This window comes from Sparus aurata, chromosome 18, assembly GCF_900880675.1.
Source record: "Sparus aurata chromosome 18, fSpaAur1.1, whole genome shotgun sequence".
In the NCBI taxonomy this organism is placed as follows: Eukaryota; Metazoa; Chordata; class Actinopteri; order Spariformes; family Sparidae; genus Sparus; species Sparus aurata.
Genome location: NC_044204.1, coordinates 25,421,349 through 25,442,874, shown reverse-complemented (window position 1 = coordinate 25,442,874; position 21,526 = coordinate 25,421,349). Strand labels below are relative to the sequence as shown.

Sequence of the window (21,526 nt, the reverse complement as noted above, 5' to 3'; positions counted from 1 at the left end):
ATGTTCAATGAACCTGTGCAGTTGTGACATAGTAAAGGGACAAACAACAAAATCTGTCGAATAAATGGTTAGAAAAATACATCAGAAGGCTATAGTTGTGCAAGGCATACTTTTTATATTTGTATCTAGAGACGGCTGTTGTGACTTTTGGCTTAAAGCTGGAAGAACAATTGAACATGAAATCAGTTTTTGCGACATGTGGCCCTAATTCATTGCCATATGACATGCTTTTTTTCTTTAAACTAAGATGTGACTTTCGAAGCGTAGACAAACACATTATTCAACTAATGACACTCTTACAACCATATGTGAATTGTCTAAAATTTCCACCAGAGATAATAAGGAAACATTTTTGAATTTTGCTGAAATAATGAGGCTTCAGTTAGGCGCAACCATATTTTGTCATAATTTCAATAGTTTGAAAGTATATCTAGATGTAAAGTGGTTGTGCTTGCAGATTAGCTTCTCATAGAGGACTGGACTGCTGGCCGTGGTAGAAGTCTGTGCTCAGAGCAGCCCACTGTATGTATGTATGTGCTCTGAAACTTTTTATGGGAAGTGTGAAGATTTGCTGAGATCTGAAGAGCTGCTGCTGAGTTTCCTAGAAGGACATTATTGTGTTTAGCCTGAAACCTAGATGGAAAGACACGTGCAGTCACGCTAATTAGCATTGTCAACGAGAGACAAAGCAGACATATCCCAATGTATGGCAACAGTATTTTATTTAACCCACTATTATTCTGCTCTTTAGTATTTCAAGATAAATTAGCTGTTAATCACACAACCCATTTTGATGTAGAGCTAAAGGCCCCCACACACCGCCCAGACGTCCAACTGCCTTCTCCGACCACTCTCCGACCACTCCGTTGCCTCTTGTCTGACCCGTTCGGCAGAAAAGGTGCATTGAACACACCGCTTCGACGTGCTGCCTACGCCACAGTAGCGTGTACGTTCTGCGCTTGCGCGAGATGCAATAAGCGGGTGGCGCTTGTGTTGTGAGTTGTAAACGAGAACCTTATGCACGCAACTCTCTTTACTTTCGATCAAAACGAAACTTAACTATTTCCGATAAAAAACAGCTGCATACTAAACATGCAGCAAGGCATTACCAAACTTACACAAATTAATTCGTCCTGAACGGACATAACAACTAGTCTGGTGCCACTACTGCAAAACATGAAAACGGGGAATGACGGAACGGAGTGCATAGAAAAACAATGCGCACACAGTATTCCGTCCCTCCCACACGCCGCGCTGATTCGCCAGCACACCGCCAATCAGAACGGCCATTCAGCTGGCACACAACCAATCAGAGAATCCAATGGCTCAGACGTCCGACGGCCCTCCTCCTCAGACTTCGCATGCTCAGTCGGATCCGACAACGTCCGCGCGGCTCCGAAAGCTTCCGACAGAGCCGAACACACCAAACAGAAATGTTCCCGACCTCGTCCGAGTCTCTCCAAACGCTTCAGACGTCCAACGGTTGGGCTGGTGTGTTCCTGCCTTAAGAGGCTATGAGCAACATGGATGTTAAGTGGATGTTAAGTGGAGTTTTCACTAGATTTACAAATAACTGAAAAAAAATCAAGGTAGAATGATGGTCATGGATTACTGAATAGTGTCACTTTATGTTGTTGAAAAGACGTTTTTCTCAGTCTTCGTTTATATATTTTACCAGTAATAGAAATTTTAAGAAGGAGCACACTTATTTCAGAAAATATTGCTCCCAGCACTTGTTCTCATTGCTGTGGTATTGTATATGTTTATACCGACGGCCTTCACATACTGCCTAACACCTTTCACTAATCCATTGGCAAAACTGCTTTAACAATACAGTGACATTCCTTTATTTTTGGATGTATTTGGTGTAATATTCTTTAATCTAAGATCTGAAAGGTTGACATCCCTTGAATTACTTAAGTTACATATATCTACAGTCATAGTGTCTGTACTTTTTAGATTTATAATTTCCTGTCTTTGTCCAGAAATACAAATCTACTTCTTCAATGTGCTTTGTCTTCATTCAAATTTGATTTATTACATAGATTTTTCTCTAATCAAACTGGCTGACTACACTGTATATTTGTATTTGTCTAGAAGCTTGGATAAACCTAGAGATGCTAGTGCACCTCCCAGCCCCAGGGCTTAGCTAACGACAGTGGATAAACATCTGTCAGTAGCTCTTCATTTAGTGTGTTTGTGTGAAAGCGAAGAGAAGATTCTGTTCTGTGTGACTATATAACCCTCAGACTGCAGTTGAGACCAACCCCTAAGGTTACATGCCATTTGATGTGGGAACAAGGGGTCGGATGTCATGTCCAGACTCATCTTTATGTCTCGTAGATTGTTGTAGTATAAGACTCAGAGGTGCATTGTGTCTTTTGCTTTCCTCTGTCAAAGTATATGGAAAACAGCTTTCCTTTAAATTTGAATGCCAGGCACATTTGCATTAAAGAGCAAGATGTCAATATCATCCTACTCTTAGATTCTTGAAAATAGTTTTATTCATTTTATTTTGGGAAACTGATCTTGGTTGTGATTATTCTCTTATTTTATAAACTCTGCATGGGCTTTGTCAGAGTATGTGTTTGCACACTTTCAAAGTGTTACTGCTGACACTGAGCTTCCTTTGGGGACATTATTGGACAGAGCCTGACACCTAGTGGCCAAGACATGCAAGTGTATTTCAGAGATATTGGTGCAGCTTTCTCCTCTTTAAACATGTATTGATATCCCTCTGCCTTTTTATGAATGTTGATCTGTTATTAATAGTTCACACATGTAATTATTAGCTTTCAGATGTCTTCTTAAACCCAGATTGATCTCCATTTTGAATGTATTAGATGTCTAGAGAGATGTGTGAATGACTAGATAGAGTTATAATATTAATTTATGTATAGTTTTTTCCCCTTGTCCTGCTGTTAGTCACTCATGGACTCTGTAGTTGGTTTTCCTTGATCGGTTTCCTGTCATAATTGATTTCTAACTAATTATTTATCTTTCTGTCTCTACATCTGCCTCCCTTCTTGTCACTGCCTTGCCTCTTCATTTGTTCCTTTTTTCTAACCCTTATGTGCCATTGTCCTCCCTTTTATCCAATCATCCTTTACAGAAACTCAAACGGCTGATTCCTGACGAGGTAGGTTTTTAACGGCTTGCCCCCATCGCCAGTGTGCTTTTCCATCTGTCCTTGTGGTATTTGATGAACGATCTCAACATTATCCATTTAATGTCATGTTGCTGTCTGTCATGCAAACCTTAACCACTGTAACACAAATGTTTTCAGATGTCTGTTGTCCTCTTCTGTACTCACATTGTATGTGCATGCTTTGAAAATGCACACTGATGGAATGAATAACTTGGCACATAAGAAAATAAAGCCTTCATGATCCTCAAACAGGAAAATACCCAAATTATAGTTATTGACCAGTTATTATTTATCAACCATTATGGAGGGCCACTGTGTTAATATGTGCCAGGGTTTTCATGAATCCTCAAGTTAATATTCTTAAGTGTTTGTTTTTCATTTGGCAATAAATGACTATTTCTAAGCGCAAGCCTTGGCAATGTATTGCACAAAGTCATTAAAAGCAGAGGGAAGGAAATCCCCCATTGTTTGTTCAAATTGAGCATTTTGCAATTGCCAGTTTTAACCGCATGTTGACTTTGTGTTGCAGTATTTGTGGCAAGCACCTTTGACATTTGCAAATCCCTAATCATCATCTCACATTGTTGAAGAGTTTCTACCAATTAGAAAATATAATATTCTTAAAACAAAGGTAAAAACAGCTTTTTGGAATTTTATTACGTTCAATCATTGAACATTAGATGGTAGACTTGTCTTCAAACTGTGAGATGACTACGTTTTGCTACCTTAACCTTACAGTGATGCCTTCACTTTTTTCTCTCTAACCTTGTTCCTCTAACCTGTGTCATGTTGTCTGCTAATCCAGTTGGAGCGTTTCACCAGCATGAGGATGAAAAAAGACAAGGAGAAACCTGGTCATAATCCCAGTCAGCGACACTCCTCAGCTGCCAACTATGAGATAAATGCTCAGAGTGCGATGATGCACAGTCATTCAGATGAATATGTCCTGGAGCTCTTCGAACAGATGCTGGTGAGAAAGATCTTAAAAGTTTATGTATATTGTGTGTGTAAGATTCATTATCTCCCCTGGACAGCCATGGAAGCTTGTCCTTGGGGCTGGGTGATAGGGCCTCATACTAATATCTAGGGATGTCCCGATCAGGTTTTTTTTACCCCGATCCCGATCCGAGTCCTTTAATATTTAGTATCTGCCGATACCGAGTCCCGATCCGATACTTGGCCTTAACTAATATTTTCCTAGATAACACAGCTGTATTAAGAAAAAAAGTACCTGCATCCAAGCTGTTCCTTAATAGGTTTTTATTATTTTGTTGAAACAAAGTATATACTTTAATATAGCTCTTAATTATTCTGCATATGCTATTACAACATTGGCCTCCACCTTCCTTGTGTTAGCAGGTGAGTGTGTGATGCTGCATTGTGACAGCAGACCCTCGTGTACAGCCAGCTGAAGTGTGTGTGAGACGCAGCTCACGCTTGGTACCTCCATATAATCCTTTGCTTATTTCATGTACTTTACGTTGTCACATAAAATGACGTGGACACGTTGCTTGTCTATTAACGCGTTCAGCATCTCCTGGATTGCCTGCTTTACATGCTCTGCTGTATGAGACCCACCAAACTAGTGCGCATATACCGGCATGTTGTAACTCGAAAGTGGCATAAATGTAATGCAGAGATGGTAGGGCATACCGGGGATTCAAAAACTCCAGGTGACGAAGAAAACCCTGATCCCCTATTACGGAGATGAGCTGGTTTTCCAGAGCGATTAATTTGATGACCCTCTCTGTATTATTTGTGGACATGTGGCTGAGGATATTTCTCATAACTGAAAGTATCCGCGACTGTTTGCTGCTTTGGTCTCCTTGCCTGTACTCTCGAGTGAACACGTTGTATTCTTTGAGTTTTTGTTTTGTATATGCTGTATCAAATGAGTAGTAAAATGCAGCTCCGCGAAACGGCCGTATAGCAGATGTTACATGTCACCGTTGGACTGCTTTCGCTTTGTAATTGACGTTATTTCCACACGGCAGACACTTTATTCACAGGTTTTCACAGAGTAACACCACGCGCGCGTCTGTGTTCCGCCACAAATTGTGCTCTGACGTTAAAAAAAAAAAAATCGGGCTTGGGTCCACGTTCAAAACTGCCGATTCCGATCAGCGGAAAAATGCCCAGATCGGCTCCGATCCCGATCCTACAGATCGGATCGGGACATCCCTACTAATATCTCTATTTTTAGACTACATTGCAATACACATTATAAGTCTTTATGTTAAAATCTCCTCAGAAGAACTTCATAAATGTTCAATCTCAATGAACAACAATCAAATCACAATATTTTGGACCAATTACCTACATAAATATTGTAGGGATTAGTACTGGTGCTCTTACAAAATATAAACACAAAGAGGTTTTTGATAAATAATCATCAGTATAGGGGATATAATAACTAAATGGTTGTAGGCAACTATGAGAACAAGTAGAACTGTCTGGTAAGTCCAGAAAATCACTTTACAGTAATGCAGCCTTTAATACCAGGAAAAGACACTTGTACACAATGTAAAGATATCCACAATTTAGGACAAGATACAGTCTTGTATCATGATAATGATATAATTTCGTTATATACTGCCCAGCCATTCTTAGTATTATCCACTCACGAAAACCTAAATCTGAAGTGTTTCTAAGTAATGTAGTATTGCCTAATAGTTCTGCTCAGAATTTTCCGCACCTCTAATTTAGGGGTGATGAGTTAAAATACGCTAATGTGATTCCTCACATTTATCAATACAAGATGATTTTCATTTTATTATACAGTTTCTGTTTATTGATTGCTTAGGTTAAAACGTTTTTTTTTTCATCATGCTTTCTTGTCTCAAAATACTTTGTTTACCCCTTTGTTTATTCCTTCATCCTCCTTTGTTTTTCTTGTTATCCTCTTCCTCCTGTCTTTCTCCAGGTGGATATGAACCTGAATGAGGAGAAGCAGCAGCCTCTACGGGAAAAAGATATTATGATCAAACGAGAGATGGTCTCCCAGTACCTCCACACGTCTAAAGCTGTCAGTACCAAAATAAATGTTGCTTACACAATGTGCTGAAGGGAATTTGCAGTCTTTTTTAGCACTGGTTCATTACAGTCACAAGTTACAAAGCATTTTGTCCTTTACATGATATATTACTCGATGCTGAATACATGGTGGTAGATGCTGGCCTGTCATGAAGCCAGACTGAGTGTTAGTGGTTGACTTTATTCTCTTTAGACCAACTGATCAGACAAATATGCAGACAAAGGCCTCTCCTTGACTGTCACCATCATTGGTAGGACCAGCTACCCTTGTAGTGGTAGTAGTAGTAGTAGTAGTAGCAGCAGCAGCAGGAGTAATATAATCAAATGTGATGATAGCAGATAGCCCAAAGGACCAACATAACCAAGCACAGATGGTAGCTAGCACTGTTCATTTAACTGTGAAATAAGCCTATTAAGAGAGAAATCCTACACACAATACCCTTAATAAAGCAAATCAAACTTTCAAATTGGGCTTGACTGTTGCCCTCGGAGCCCTGCAGCTGTGCTCTCTTGTGGAAATAATACCAATTATAACCTGTGAGAAGACAGATATAATAGCAGGAAAACAAACGATTTTGTATTTGTTTACCCGCTGTGTGTGTTTGTGTTTGTTGATTAGGGCCAAGACCAGAAGGAGGGCTCCAAATCAGCCATGATGTACATCCAGGAGTTAAAATCAGACTACAGAGACACACAGCTGCTGAGCTGTCTGGAATCTCTGCGAGTCTCCCTCAATAACAACCCTGTCAGGTAATATACTTATTCCGTGTAATAATAAAACACTGAGCCAGATAAACCCAAAAACTGCTTGGAATTAACTGTGTCAGTCTACTGATATTGAATCCAAATGTCAATCTACTTGAGGGTTTTTTGAATCATAGATCTTTCACGTTGAGTCTGTAATTTGACAGACCGTAAGCCATTATGCAAAGAAAAATCTTAAGAGTGGCAGTGTCCCGATTTGTAAATGTTATACAGACCTCATCACTTGTGCTTCAAATGCTGCCATATAAGCATTTATTAAATAGTGACTTAAAATAAACACATTCTTATGCAGATCCTCACACAGCTGATCTCTATAAAATGTACTCTGTTATGTATCTTCTAAAACCAATTTACCAGAGCAGGGATGATTTAGAGGTGTGACAGTAAAAGGATAAATACTATAACATTCACTTAAATTAGATCAATTTGTGGACATTTATTTTTGTTTGGTTGTTCATCTGTGATTAGCAATTGTATTTGCTTTGTAATATATAATTACTGCTCAAACAAATTCAATTATTCATTATATCTGGGCCATTTTGACAAAATCAAACTATTTAGCAAATGTGTATGTACCAAGGCTATTTAGTCATTCTTTGTTAACAAAAAGAAATTTCTGAAAAATCTTGCTGTCTTGTCATTTCCAGTTGGGTGCAGAACTTTGGAGATGAGGGGCTGGCCCTGCTGCTGAATCTGCTGAGAAGACTACAGGAGGACAAAGACGAGTACCCGTAAGACACTTAAACAACAGGAATTTGAAATAACCACAGAATTTGTTTTTATGTCTTCTTATGTCCATCTTCTTTCACCAATTAGAATGGTGGGAGTGAAATGTCAACATGAGATAATTCGTTGTCTAAAAGCCTTCATGAACAACAAGGTAAGAAAATCGTCTGTTGCTGTACTTGAATCAAAATGCCTAATCCTTTCATTGATATAATTGCACATGCTTGCTGTATATAAGTAACGGAACTTGTGATAGAATAATATTCATCCCAATCCTTGTACTTGTGGTGGTGTCCCTATTTCTCCTCTTGAGGGCATCATGAAGTCAGTGTGACCAACTTTGGCCAGTTCATTACAGTGATGGCATTCATAGATAACCTTTGAGAGCGCCTTTAGTTTCCTGTGTGGTGATGTGTCTACATTTAGTTAATCAGTCCTAATCCCTTAAAAATCTGTTACATATAATAATTCTTCATCACACAGTTATTGAGTAACAAATGATATGTGATACATACAAGTGACAAAATGCTACACTCTGATTGGCTTAGATCATTATCAGAAAAGCTAATACTTAAAAGGCATAGAGTCAAAGACAAAGCGTAAAATGAACCAAATTGGTCATTGTTTTTGAAAGTTGCAGTATTGGTCAGTACTCGATTTTTTATGAATTTCATTTATCAAACATTAAATCTATCATCGCGTTAGTGTATGCAATGTTGATATAAGGATGATAATAACAGCCTGTAGTAATAACTTGGTAATCGATGGTAACCAATTACCAAGTGCAGCCTGTGCTCAACCAACTGCTAAACCGCTTTGTTTTCATGAAAAGAAAATATATCATTTCCAGAGTTGTTGCAATCAAATTAAGTTTTATCTGGTCCAATAAATACTCATTCTCCTGATGTAAACACTGAAATTTGATTCCAATGAAAACAAGTAATTCCCACACATATTGTTTTTTTGTTTTTTTTTAACTCTGCATTGATTTATGTAAAAAAGGTTGATGTTTTGGTAGCAAAGACCTCCTATCTCAAGACACAACATAAACAAAGTGACAGAGTGCTTAAATAATGTCCACCGTTACGTGATGATCCAAAGCTGTGCCGGAGGCGTGTTTACTATTACATGTAACAGCTCATCAAATCAAGATCACTGTGAGTTAACAAAGTCATAAAGATAGATACCAGTCTTTATTACCTTGCACCAAGGAGAACATTCTTCAGCCCTAACCCTATACACAAAAAAATGTGGTCCAGTCTATATCACACAAAATCCCTCATGGTAACACTATAATTTGAACCATGTAAGTCTTTGGTCTGCTATAGACAGAAACCATAAAGCTTTTAACTCATTCTACTTTCTTTCTTCCTCCTTCCTTTCTTTCCTCTTTAGTATGGTCTGAAATCCATGCTGGAGTCAGATGAGGGAATTCCTCTGCTGGTCAAAGCCATCAACCCTCGGGTGCCTCATATGATGGTGGATGCTGTCAAGCTGCTCTCTGCCATCTCCATTTTGGAACATCCTGAGAACCTGTAAGCATGAATGAAATGTTGACACCATTTAATTTGACAAGTTATACACAGACTCCAGGGAAGAAGTACCATAATGTGATTGTCCAGGACTGTAATTTCTAACTGCATTAGTTTAAAAATCTGGAGTACAAGTCAAATGCTGTGCAGTTTCATATCAAATGGCAGAACTGCTCTATTTGTAGTGATTAGCAACCTAACGCTGACATCAACAATTTAACATATGAACAAACGTATTGCATAAAATGTTCTTTTTAAAGGTCCAGTGTGTAAGATGTAGTGGCATCTAGCTGGACTTTTATAGACTACAAACAATGAAATATCTCTTGTCACACCCTCCCCTATGGTGCCTGCTTAAAACATGTAAAACACAAAAGGCCCTCTCCAGAGATAAAGAAAATACAGTCGTCTTTGTTTCAGGTGAATATTTTCTAATGTTGCCATAGCGATATTGAAGAAGGGGCTACTTGTTAAAACATATTGTGATAATCAGTTTTGTTGTCCAATCCTAACATTTATGAGGAGCTTTTGAGAAGATTTCAAAATATCATGGTATATATCGTCAATTGCTATATGGCCTAAAAATCTGCGAAATTCAAGGCCATACCACCAGCTCTAACAACAGGTCTTCGTAAATTCCCCTGAATCTAGCACACTGGACTTCTTAGCTTTGCCCTGTGTATCAGGTTTTGACAGGCCATCAAATAATGCAGCAGTGCATTTTTCATTTGCATACATGTTTTGTTTTGTTTTGTTTTATTTTGTATTTGTTTTGATTTAATATTTTATATGATGTGTACAACTGTCTGCTCTATGCAGTCATGAGCGTGTTTTGGAGGCCATTACAGAGGAGGCAGAGAGACGGGACATTGAGAGGTTTCAGCTTCTCCTTGCTGGCATGAACAATCACAACATTGCTCTTAAGGTACAAAGACACATGCACACACATACTACAAATGATACCAATCCAGCTGCATTAGATAGACAGCACTAGCAATCTGCAGTGTAAAAGACTTACTCAGCTGACAAATGTGTGTTTTTATTACAGTTATTCAATTGGTGTAAAACATGGAGCATGAAGCTGACTCTATAATGTTTTGTTTTTTGTTTTTTTTTGCAGGGTGGATGCATGCAGCTGATCAACGCCTTGATCAGCCGGGGAGAAGAGTTGGACTTCAGGATCCATATTCGCTCTGAACTACTCAGGCTGGGACTCAGAGAACAGCTGACGGTACCGAAAACACTCTTTTGATCTTCTCTCAAAGTGACACACATTTGCACATCCTCACTAGTCATGTCTCTCTCACTCTTGATGGCTATGTCTTGCTGAGTGGCTGACACACACTTATATGCAGTACAAAACTTTCTTTCAACTGTCTAAACTCAGATGTTTGTCACTCTCTTCCTGCCATTCTCCCCCCTGCCTTTTCATCCCCCATCACTCTCCCTGCAGGAGGTGCGCATGATAGAAAACGAAGAGCTGAGGGTGCAACTCACGGTGTTTGATGAGCAGGCTGAAGATGACTCTGAGGACCTCAAAGCACGTCTAGATGACATCCGAATTGAGATGGAATATCCTTCCACTGGGCAAAATTGTCACTTTGTAGAAATGCTCAGTCTACTTTTTGACCTTGAAAATCTCTTTTCTGGTTTAGGGCATAACTTCGCTTGCTTGTGCTTTTGTGTTAAAATTACTTCACTAGTATGATAATATAAGGAATAACCTTAATCTTGATTGTCTGATTCAGACTGATTTAGAGTATTATATAGAATAATGTGCATATATTTCCTGCATTATAATGACATAATGCTCCTTTCTTTTCCTGTTCAATCAACCTTGCCACTGAATTTCTTCAAGGATGATGTAGTATTTTCATTCTTAATAAGCATAATCGTTAAGGCTCTAGCAACATTGTAACCCTGCATGGCCATCTTGCATTCAAAATCCAACTTAATCATCTCACTGACATGAAGCTGCTCATCTGTAGTGCTGTGAAGTATAGCCAAACATCCAACCACTGGTGGAGTGTCAGTGCTCTAATGCCATATCTGAACTATATGTTTTTGTTTACACAGATACGAGTAACCAACAACAGTAGGAAACACTGTACATAAACTTATAACGTATTACTTTCAGTTGTTACATGTGAACTTGATGGTTTGAGCTACTGCACTTTGATGTTATTCTGAACACATGAATATCTGACCACACTGTAAAAAAGAGTGAGGCAGCTGGACCTGAGATGTGTCCCTTAATGGAAGGAAAAGGAAGGAAAAGGAAAATAACCAACTGTTGTAAATCTCCAGGCTGCTTTTGGCATGCTATTATGATTTTCAACACCAGGTGTCTCCAAGGGGGCTACAAAACAGTGTAGATGCAAGCTGCTGTCCTCAATACAACACTGTTATGTTGTGTGGTAGTTGTTGAAAACATTCTGAAATTGCATCACTGTCCCTATAGAAAAAATATTATTAGATGGACTACGAATGTGGTCTCAGACTTGTACGTCACTGTGACTTTGCAGTTCACAAATAGCGGTGTCTTGCAGAAAATGTTGATACAAGATTTTTCCGTCATTGATTGTCACTGATTTTTGAAGATGTGTACAGGCACAGTTTTCAATATTTGTTTTCGTGTTGTAACTCTATTCATTTGTTATTGAACCTTAATTCTACTTCAATGATGTGAGGGAAGTGTTTGACATCGTAGTCAACACTGTGAAGGACTCCAAGGCTGAGAGCCACTTCCTGTCCCTGATGCAGCACCTGCTGCTGATCCGTAATGATTATTTGGCCAGGTAACACATGGACATATACACACTTATACATGTCGCTACTATTACACACATGCTCCTGCTCACACATTCATGTGTTAGTGTTAATATAATATTGGTTTGTGACAAGAGTGTTGTACCATCTGGGATTTACTGATTCCTGATCACTGCTGCTCTATTATTGTGAAACGTTGTCATTTATTGGTAATAAGAACAAGAATAATGCTAATTGTTAATTTTCTGAATGATTGGGCACACAGAGAAAAGCTGCATGTAGCACAAAGCAAAGATAAAGGGGGGTTTTCTAATTATAATTGTTGTATTATATTGAGTTTCATGTCAGAAAATAATGCTGATTTTGTCGATCACACAGCCATTTTATACACGTACAGGAAAGTGCTCATGTAATTATCAATAGCAATTTCTTCTGCAGTGCCCAAACAGTCCTGTAAAAAGAATAACCAAGAAACATGGAAAACTTGAGAAGGAGTTTCTCCCCTTCCTTCAATTCCTGCTCTTCACATCCTCCTCTCAGCCCTTTCCTCCATTCCCTGTTTGTTTTGCTAGAGCACCGTTCAAAGGCAGAGAAATTAATACATGCAAAGAAGTCCAATTCCATTTTAATAGAAATGAACATCATCACCTCTTATCACCGGAAATATGCTAATGATTCTCCCTGTGTCTAGGGTTTAGCTAAGGAAACAGCGGAGAGAGGAAGAGCCAATGATTGAATGACAAGACGCGAGTAGCATAATGTTAAGGACAAGTCAAGAGTTGTATGGCATAGTGAATGCACATTTACACATTTGTGTCTGCTTTCACACCCCTCAACACAGAAAGGAAGAATGCTTCGTGTCACTCATTATCATCGAAAAACCAGCACAGAACACATAAGAACATGTGCAGGCATGCAGACATTTGAATTGAGTGTGCTGTGTTGTTAGTCCAGTGTTGTCTCTATGGTATTAGACAAGCAATAAATTGTGGCGTATTTGGAACATAGTTTGTGGAATAGATCCAGGTGATCCAGTGGAAGACAATAGGATTGCTCTGTAATGGACTCCAAAGAGAGACAGGAAGTGAGGGTGGGAGGGAGGGAGAGCTGTAGAGTGGAAGAAAATACAGCTTGATAATTACAGAGATGAAAAGAGAAGGGAGGTGGAGGGTGAGACAATAATGAACAAGAAGCTGAGAGTTGCGGTAAATTGCTAGGTAGATGGTGAGAGACTGAAGGAGTGGCGTACAGGGAATGTAAGGGTTAGTACTTGTGTGGGAATGAATGAAAGAGCACCTGCTGCTTCAGTTGTTTTTCATACTTGGTCTCACTGTATTTCAATCTCAAGTAGAGATTGAAGCCTAGCAATTTCCTAGAATGGTCATATGTGGTCATATGCACACTGGGCATGTATAAAGATTGTAATTGGCTTATTAGCTGTAGTTTAATACACTGACATCTGTATTTTTATTTAAGAATTTATCACAATGGATACAGCCTCAGGCTAACCAACCATCTTTTTCCAGATATACAATTTAATGATGTATAAGTATATATATTTTCTAAGTTAAATGTGTTCAGGCTTATGAAAAATGCCTAATTTTGGATCTAGCCAAATGCATTCAGTTTTACAGAATGACACTAGATGTCTCTCTCGCTCCACGGAAAAATCGTAGCTGTAGATAAAAAAAACCTTGAAGAATAGTGAAGGAGTGGAATAAGTGTTAGACAAAGGCAGAGTGAATAAGAGAGACAGGGGAGGGTGGGAGACAGAATAAATAAAGTATTGAGTTTGTGACTCTGGCAGCATCTAATGGGGTCAGGGAATAAGACACCTCCAAAATTGAGTGTCTGTGTGAAGTTGGCTTGATCAGACACGGAGCGCTGGACATACACCAACACACTCTCACGAACACAGTCGCACACAATCAATCTTTGTGACAAGAAACTCAAACCGTCATGCTCACACAGACAGCCAATCTCAGTTGCAGACATGGTGACGAAGCATGCGTGTTCACACATTTGTCTCAACAAATGAACCTGCTTGCTCTCCGTCAATATCACCCCCTGCTCACATCATGTGCCAGACTAGACTGGTATTGTAAAAAAACATACATTTGCTACAATTGTTATTGTGCACCATTGTGCACTCTCCTTCTCCATTGTTTTCCACCTTCCTCCTTCATCCTTTTCATCTTATCTTCCTCCCATCTCTCCTTTTCTTCCTGTCTCCTAATCCGTCTCTCCATCCATCCATCACTCCCTCCCACCTGCAGGCCTCAGTACTACAAGTTGATAGACGAGTGTATTGCTCAGATCGTGCTTCACAGGAATGGAGCGGACCCTGACTTCAAGTGCCGCAACCTCAGCCTCAACATTGAAGGCCTGATAGGTGAGTTGGAATCCGAAACACACATGTGATCAAGTTTTTCCTTTCTCTCTTTTAAATCCACATGGTGTGTTCTAACACATCACCCAACACCCTTAAAATTGAGAACTTATTCATGCACTTTCATGGGCATTAGAGACCAAATTAATATAGAACACAAATGGACCAGAAAAATCAAACATTGTTCTGCAGTACTTTCAGTCATATTTCGCTTTTGATCTACCCCACTCCAATCACTTACATGATTAGTGTGTTGCTGTGAATGACAAGTTTAACACTAACTTGGCCATAATTCATGTTACATGTTCTATCTACATGGATGACAAATGTGTAGTGGCCCAAAGAGGCCACAGGGTGGAGCCAGAGAGGGGGTGTGTATCAGTGTAGGGTGAATTGTGCTACAGGTTTGTCGGAACTTAGTAACAAAAGCTTAATCAGACTAATCAATCCCAGAGTCAGATTTCTCACCCACTACATTGTGAAATCAGTGTCGTATTTCAAAATAGATTTGGTAAATTGTAACCTTCAGGGACCTCTAGTATGAACATAATAAAAGTCAGCAGTGCCCATATAATGTATCTGTAAGCATCCCATATGATTAAAAGAAAGGTTCACAAATTTCAAGGAATGGTCATCTTAACATTGAAAGTGATTGCGCTTTGAGTGGTTATTCCTCTTTTGCATGCTTGTCATTAAAAGACCCTGTCTTGATATGCCTTCAATGCAGGTGAAAGTGGGGCAGAATCTGGAGTCCTTGTTCTATGCAAAAATACATTCCAAAGTAGAATGAGACTTCCAACAGTCTGAGTCGAACAGATCAAGTGATTCCCTTCCAGAGTTGCTGTCCTTTCAGTACAAAGGTTCTCTCTGTGCCTCCACTGCAACTCAGCAAGAATACAGTGTTTAGGGAAAATGGAAGGAGGGAATTCTGAAAAGACTACCTTTTGAATGTACTCACTTCATTTGATTAACTCAGATTGCTGAAGCCTGATATTAACTTCACTTTACTCAGAAAGGGAGAGTAGATTTTGTTTCCTATCCAAGACACAGAATTGCTACCAGCATCAGGACTAACAATAACTTTTCTCTGGAGATCAAGATATTATGATGAGGACTGATCTATGTGATTTCCTGTCACTCTACTGAATCCAAACAGGAAATGCTAAAATGTGTGTACCGGAGTGACAGCTAAAAATGTTGACTAGGACACCTGCTGACTACAGTAAACTAAACCGGAGCAAAATGGAGGTGCAGGCCATGTCTCGAGTGTTCAATACTCCTTTATGGCAGGTCTCCGTTGCTCACCGCAGGAGGCTCTAATTGCACTGCTTCTAAATGCGTCCTGACACACACACAGGCTGGCTGGCCTCCTTTAAGGCTGCCAGAGTTATTATCGGTGGAAAGCAGCCCAATTCTGCCCTGCATGCATTATTTAGTGTTTTTCTTTGAACTCTGAAATTCAGCACAGTATTTCCCCCCACATTCTGGCTCCCTTAGTGCTCTCTATTCGAAGTTTGTCCCATTTAGCCTAGCCACTATGACAGAAGTACCCCCCCACCACTACACACCCAATAACTATGTAAACTCATACACAAATGCACACTCTGAAATTGTATGTGGGTTGGCATATTATCGTGAGGTTCTTTCATCTGGGAAAAAACCTTCTCTTTCACAAAAGGGATCTCTCTGCCTCACTTACTTAATTTATCTAGATATAAGAAACCCTGCATAGTTTCAACTCCTCTTTCCACTCACCATAATATCATTGCAACGGAAGACTCAAACTTTATCTCTTCACAATCTTTGTAATTCACTTTCTTATAAGTTTATATCATTTCTTCATTTTCTATTTTAGCTATTCACAGCTCTTAACTCTCTGCTATCTATCTGTTTGATCCCTCCCCTGGGCATCATGATTAGCTGTCTTTGATCCAGTGACTTCATGGCATTCATCTTCATGTTAATTAGCTCTTTTATTGCACATGCTCGGCAAGCCCTTGGGCACTGAACCACCTGTAGACCCTGCAATTATTCTGTAAAAGTACCCTGTTGGTTAGCCTGTGTCCTTCTCACCCTGTCCTCTGCCAAGCAGAACCTCTGATAATGGATTACTCCCAGAGTGTTATATGGTCTGTCTTTTATTTTTTGCAGTCTGTCAGAAAGAGGAAGATGAATGTAAGACTTTCAAATAAAGTGGTGGGAGATGTGTTCGCATAGTGGCATATTAGTGTGCTCCCACATCTCTCACACATACACACACAGTCAGACAGATGTGTATGTATGTAGGGCTTAAAAGATAATGATGTGTAGAAACGGCACGGAACAGATAGCATCCTATTGTAATGACATGTTTTCACAATTGTCCCACGGATCTTGACTTTCGAGTATTGTGATAAGGGGGAAAAAAAGTAGAAACTTAGGACACTTGCTCTGTGTGTATGCGTCTGTTTGTGAATGTGTGTGTGCACACAGCATGTGCCAGACTGAAGGGTGCGATGTCTTCACAGCCAGACGTGCACAGGTCCATTGTCTGAAACCTTTATCGTATTCACCAGCCTCTTTTCTATTTCTCTTTCTCTTTTCCTTTCTTCTGTCCTTTCCACAGAAAACATGGTGGACCAGACCAAAGTAGAAACCAGCGAGGCCAAGGCAGTTGAATTGGAGAAGAAGGTGAAATACACCTTCATGATGAAAATCATGATACAAACACAACAGCATGGATTATACACATATTGGAGGCTATAGACATATTTATACAACGAAAAGTTTTTACAGTCATATAGATAGAAAAGAAAATCACACATTATAAAAGTCATTTTACATTTTCCCCTCACATACAGAGACACATTGGGATTGTAATGAAATTCTGTGCGACCAGTGTCTGGCTGACATGAGATGACAAATGAGAAAAAGGGAGGAACAGAGGGTGACGAAGAGAATGAGCGTACACATGTCTGACAGCCACCCGACAGACAAATACTCTTACAGGCGGACACAAAACACATGTAACACACACGCATTCGCACAAGGGGGTAAAATGCCTTGATGGCGGCGTGCCGCTACCCTGATGCTTCTGTCCCAGTGACAGGATAATTGCAAAGAAGGAGCTGAAACTAGCCTTCATTCAGGCATGCATAAAGACACACTCTCTCATGGGATCATATCGGTTGAGCACATGCACATCAACACAAGCACACATTACATGAACACACTTGGATTAATTTTCCTTGACCACACACACAGACACACGCACACATCAGAGTGCTGGTTGTGTATGATGGGGTAATTGCAGGCAGACTCTGGCAGGAATTAGGGATGAGGCTGTCAAGACGCTGACAGTGAGAGTAACGGATCTGCTGTCGGAAAATTAAACAGCCATGTGTGTCTGTGTGTTCATGGATTCATCTGTTTAAATACTCTTATCCTGTTTCTCAAGTGTCCTAGAAGGAAAATCCTTGAAAATGTACGAAAGTTAGCAAATTAAAATTTGGTGCTAAATGTTTTTCTGTCTGTTTTCATGTACGTGAGGGCTTTAAAATGGACGTGAGAGGTGAATTCATGCAAGTGCACTGAAGCATTCTAACTCAATAATTGACACCAATTTGCAGTGTGAATTATACAATGAAACTGCATGAGGCTGCATGACTAGGCTGCAGGAAATGGCTTCCGCAAGTCTTTGTGATACAGAAACTGCTGCAGCCTCAAGAGGATGGCTAAAAGCCTGTGCAGGCACACAATACACTTTGCTCTGATATTTCATTTGAGAATCCTGGTGTTTTGGTGGCTTCAGGGTTGATATTTATACCTGGTGTATTTCTAAACCTTTTATTTGTCTTCTATCTTGAAGCTCTTTCAAAAAAGTTTTGGCCTTTGCTGTCTTCTCTCCCAACCTTAATCCTTTTATTAATGTCTGAGTGAATATTGAGAAAACATTATTTATCTTGAAATTAACCACACAAAAATTGTAAAGTCACCAATAACTCTAACTGTTTTAAGGATACTGTAATAAGGCTGACCCTGTCTTTGACCCTTTCCCATGTGTATTAGCTGGATGCCGAGTTGACCGCACGCCATGAGCTGCAAGTGGAGCTGAAGAAACTTGAGGGCGACTATGAGCACAAACTACAAAACTTAAGCCAAGAGAAGGAACAGCTGGCCGTATCTAAGCTGGAGCAAGAAAAGGAGAACCAGGAATTACAACAACAGCTAGGCACTCTGCAGAAGCAGGTACACACACACACACACACACACACACACACACACACACCTGTCTATGTGGGGCTCAATGCCTTTTTAATTGAAAGAACTCACATTCTAAATGAAGCTTAAAGGCAGTTTTCTGTGGAGTATTGAGCCAATTACCTGAATATGTCAAGTTCCCTTAACAAGTTTTTCAATACGTGAATTCATCCTGAAGTAAATGTCTGAATTCAAATTGAGTTGAACCCACAATGACCCTTACAGAAGAGGTCTTTGTGGCGAGCTCAAGCAGGCTCAATACAGTATTTCTGTAACTGAGGCCATTGTCATGTAAAATAACCAAAACATTCGAACCGAAACAGTAAAGACTGGGCCAGATAATTGAATCTTTAGCCATTCCTTGTTTAATGTCCTTGAATCGTACACACAAAACAGAAACTTCTGATAGAGCTGCAGGAAGCAGACTATTTCAAGGCTTAGAGAATTGCAATATTGCAGAATCCCTAAGCATCAAAAAGTTGTCAAACATCTATGCACACCCACACAAACACAGAAGCCCCTTGGCCTTAAATGTTTTAGCCAACTGCTAGCATGGCATGAAAGAGGGAAAAAGAAACTAAAAGAATATTGTGAATAGAAGCCAGATCTTTAGAGATTAAGAAACTCAATAAAAACATGGAAAGTGGAGCAAAGTGGGTATAAAGAGTGACTAAAGGGAGAAGAAAAAAGAAGGAAAGGAAAGGATGGAGATGGGACAAACTGACTTTTTTAAGGCCAAGATACACACGTAGGGTGTTATTTGTGTGTGTGTGCTGGTGTGTGTACACTCATACAGTAGGGAGGCCAAGATGAGGATTGTTTAGCTGTCAGTGTCCTGCTGCCACACCAGCTGGACTCTGCCTCACAGTGACACCCAAACTCACAAACACACCAAGTGACCCAGAACAGTCTGCCTCTGTGCATGTGTGCTCAGAACCACATGAAGATGTTCCTGTGTGTGTGTGTGTGTGTGTGTGTGTGTGTGTGTGTGTGTGTGTGTGTGCGTGCGTGTTCAGTAAGCAAACTACAGTGCTTCAAAAATGAGCCTCATCCAAAGTGGCTGATGCCAGCAGAGTCATCTTCTCTCCACACAAAAGCCCAAATGCACACACACGCACATGCATATGCACACACAGTTGTCCAACGCATCAACAGCATCACCAGCCAGGCATCTAACAAGCTTCTCATACTAAGATGGCTCACTTTCTCTGTGTTTGAGGCACTGCCCATCGAAGATTTCTTCACATGTAGAGATCTCTCACTGTCCCTGTGTGTGTGATGCTGTGCCCAATGCTTCATCTGCTGTGCTGCCTCACTAAGAAAGCTTGCCTTGGAGGCCCTTCATGTCTGTTACTATCTTTTTACATGGTCGGACAAGGAAACAACACAAACAATTTGTTACACCATATACAGAAACTCTTTCACACACATACATGCACTCTGTTTACACGTAATGCATCTAAGAACAGAAATGGTAAAATAACTTCTCTATACTTGTGTGCTTTAGACTGCACAAAGTATATTTCCATCTGTATCCAACTCTTCTCTCATGTGCCAGTATTAGCTGGCTATCTCTATTGACTTGGACAGTTGTATCAAGAATTGGAGCCTCACTGATGTAAATACTTGCATTAGTATGTCAGTGTTGCAATAAAAAATGTATTTCAGCCTCACTTCTAATTTAGAAGTTCGCGTTCCTCTTTAAAACTTTTTCTTTTGAATTCCTCTGTGGACTTAATTCCCCCCTGCCATGTTTTTCCCTCAGCGCCTCGCACTCCTTTCTCTTCACATCTCTCCCAAAATGCAATCCTGCCCAGACTTTAATCCCTTTTTATGTCACTCTTTTCCATCTTTTGTTCTGCCTTTTGTCTCAAATCTAATCACTCTGTTGGCATGGCTGTTTATTGGAGATGGTGAAAACTGGCAAATCTGTACAAAATGAATTTTGATTTGAGAAATGTACAGCAAACAGTGTAGATATGCTTATGTGATACATGATGTGAATATATACAGTAGTGTGCCAGGTTGTGAATGAATCAGCATTCATGAGAACACTGTTTTTACAACGCAGATTGAAAACCTGTCTAAAGATCTGGAAGAGGCCAAGACTAAAGTTATCACCGTTACTGTTCCTGTGCCAACACCCGGTTTGCCCCCCCCTCCACCGCCTGCCCCTCCTCTCCCTGGCCAGAATACAGGCATGCCCCCTCCGCCCCCACCCCAACCAGGCCATGCATGCATATTTTCTCCCCCACCCCCCCCCTCCTTTACCTGGTAATGCCGGTATTCCTCCTCCTCCTCCCCCTCCTCCTTTACCAGGCATGCCAGGACCTCCACCACCGCCACCCCTTCCTGGCATGCCAGGACCTCCACCCCCTCCACCCCTCCCTGGCATGCCAGGACCCCCACCACCTCCACCCTTACCTGGGATGGGACCTCCGCCACCACCACCACCACCTGGGTTTCCCGGTGCCCCTCCTCCACCGCCAGTCTTCGGCATGCCTCCAATGCCAGGCATGGGGGGCTGGGGTGCACCTGTACCCCCCCAGTTGCCTCATGGCCTCCAGCCTAAGAAGGAGTACAAGCCTGAGGTCCAGCTGAAGAGAGCCAACTGGAGGAAGGTCAGTCCTAAGATAGAGGATTCAGGATAATCGATATTCTAAAAGCAATGCAAAACTGTCAGTTATTTAACAATTTAATAAATAGTGGGGGAAAGAAATTAGCCTTTATATCCTACACTTTTTGATACATATAAGATGATATGACTAACTCTTTGCTCCTTTGGAAGAACATGTATGTTTTACCACGGTTCCGAATAAGTTGGGACACTGTGTTAAATGTAAAGTTTTTGTGTAAAGTGCGTGCTGTAATCCTGAGCTCATGTAGTAATGTCCTTCATACAATCATGTGTTTCACATAGCGTTA

General features: G+C 40.3%; 1 protein-coding gene across 1 annotated transcript in view; it reads left to right on the top strand.

Moving 5' to 3' along the window:
- The window catches only part of diaph1 (diaphanous related formin 1), a 98,732-nt gene that overhangs the window by 20,242 nt on the left and 56,964 nt on the right, over positions 1-21,526 (top strand). The window contains 16 exon segments of the mRNA XM_030396534.1: positions 3,113-3,139; positions 3,954-4,118; positions 6,072-6,173; positions 6,801-6,931; positions 7,594-7,677; positions 7,763-7,826; positions 9,068-9,207; positions 10,024-10,129; positions 10,325-10,435; positions 10,658-10,776; positions 11,886-12,002; positions 14,250-14,365; positions 16,968-17,032; positions 18,410-18,589; positions 20,673-20,855; positions 20,857-21,222. Of these exon segments, the coding sequence (XP_030252394.1) occupies positions 3,113-3,139; positions 3,954-4,118; positions 6,072-6,173; positions 6,801-6,931; positions 7,594-7,677; positions 7,763-7,826; positions 9,068-9,207; positions 10,024-10,129; positions 10,325-10,435; positions 10,658-10,776; positions 11,886-12,002; positions 14,250-14,365; positions 16,968-17,032; positions 18,410-18,589; positions 20,673-20,855; positions 20,857-21,222 (2,076 nt within the window).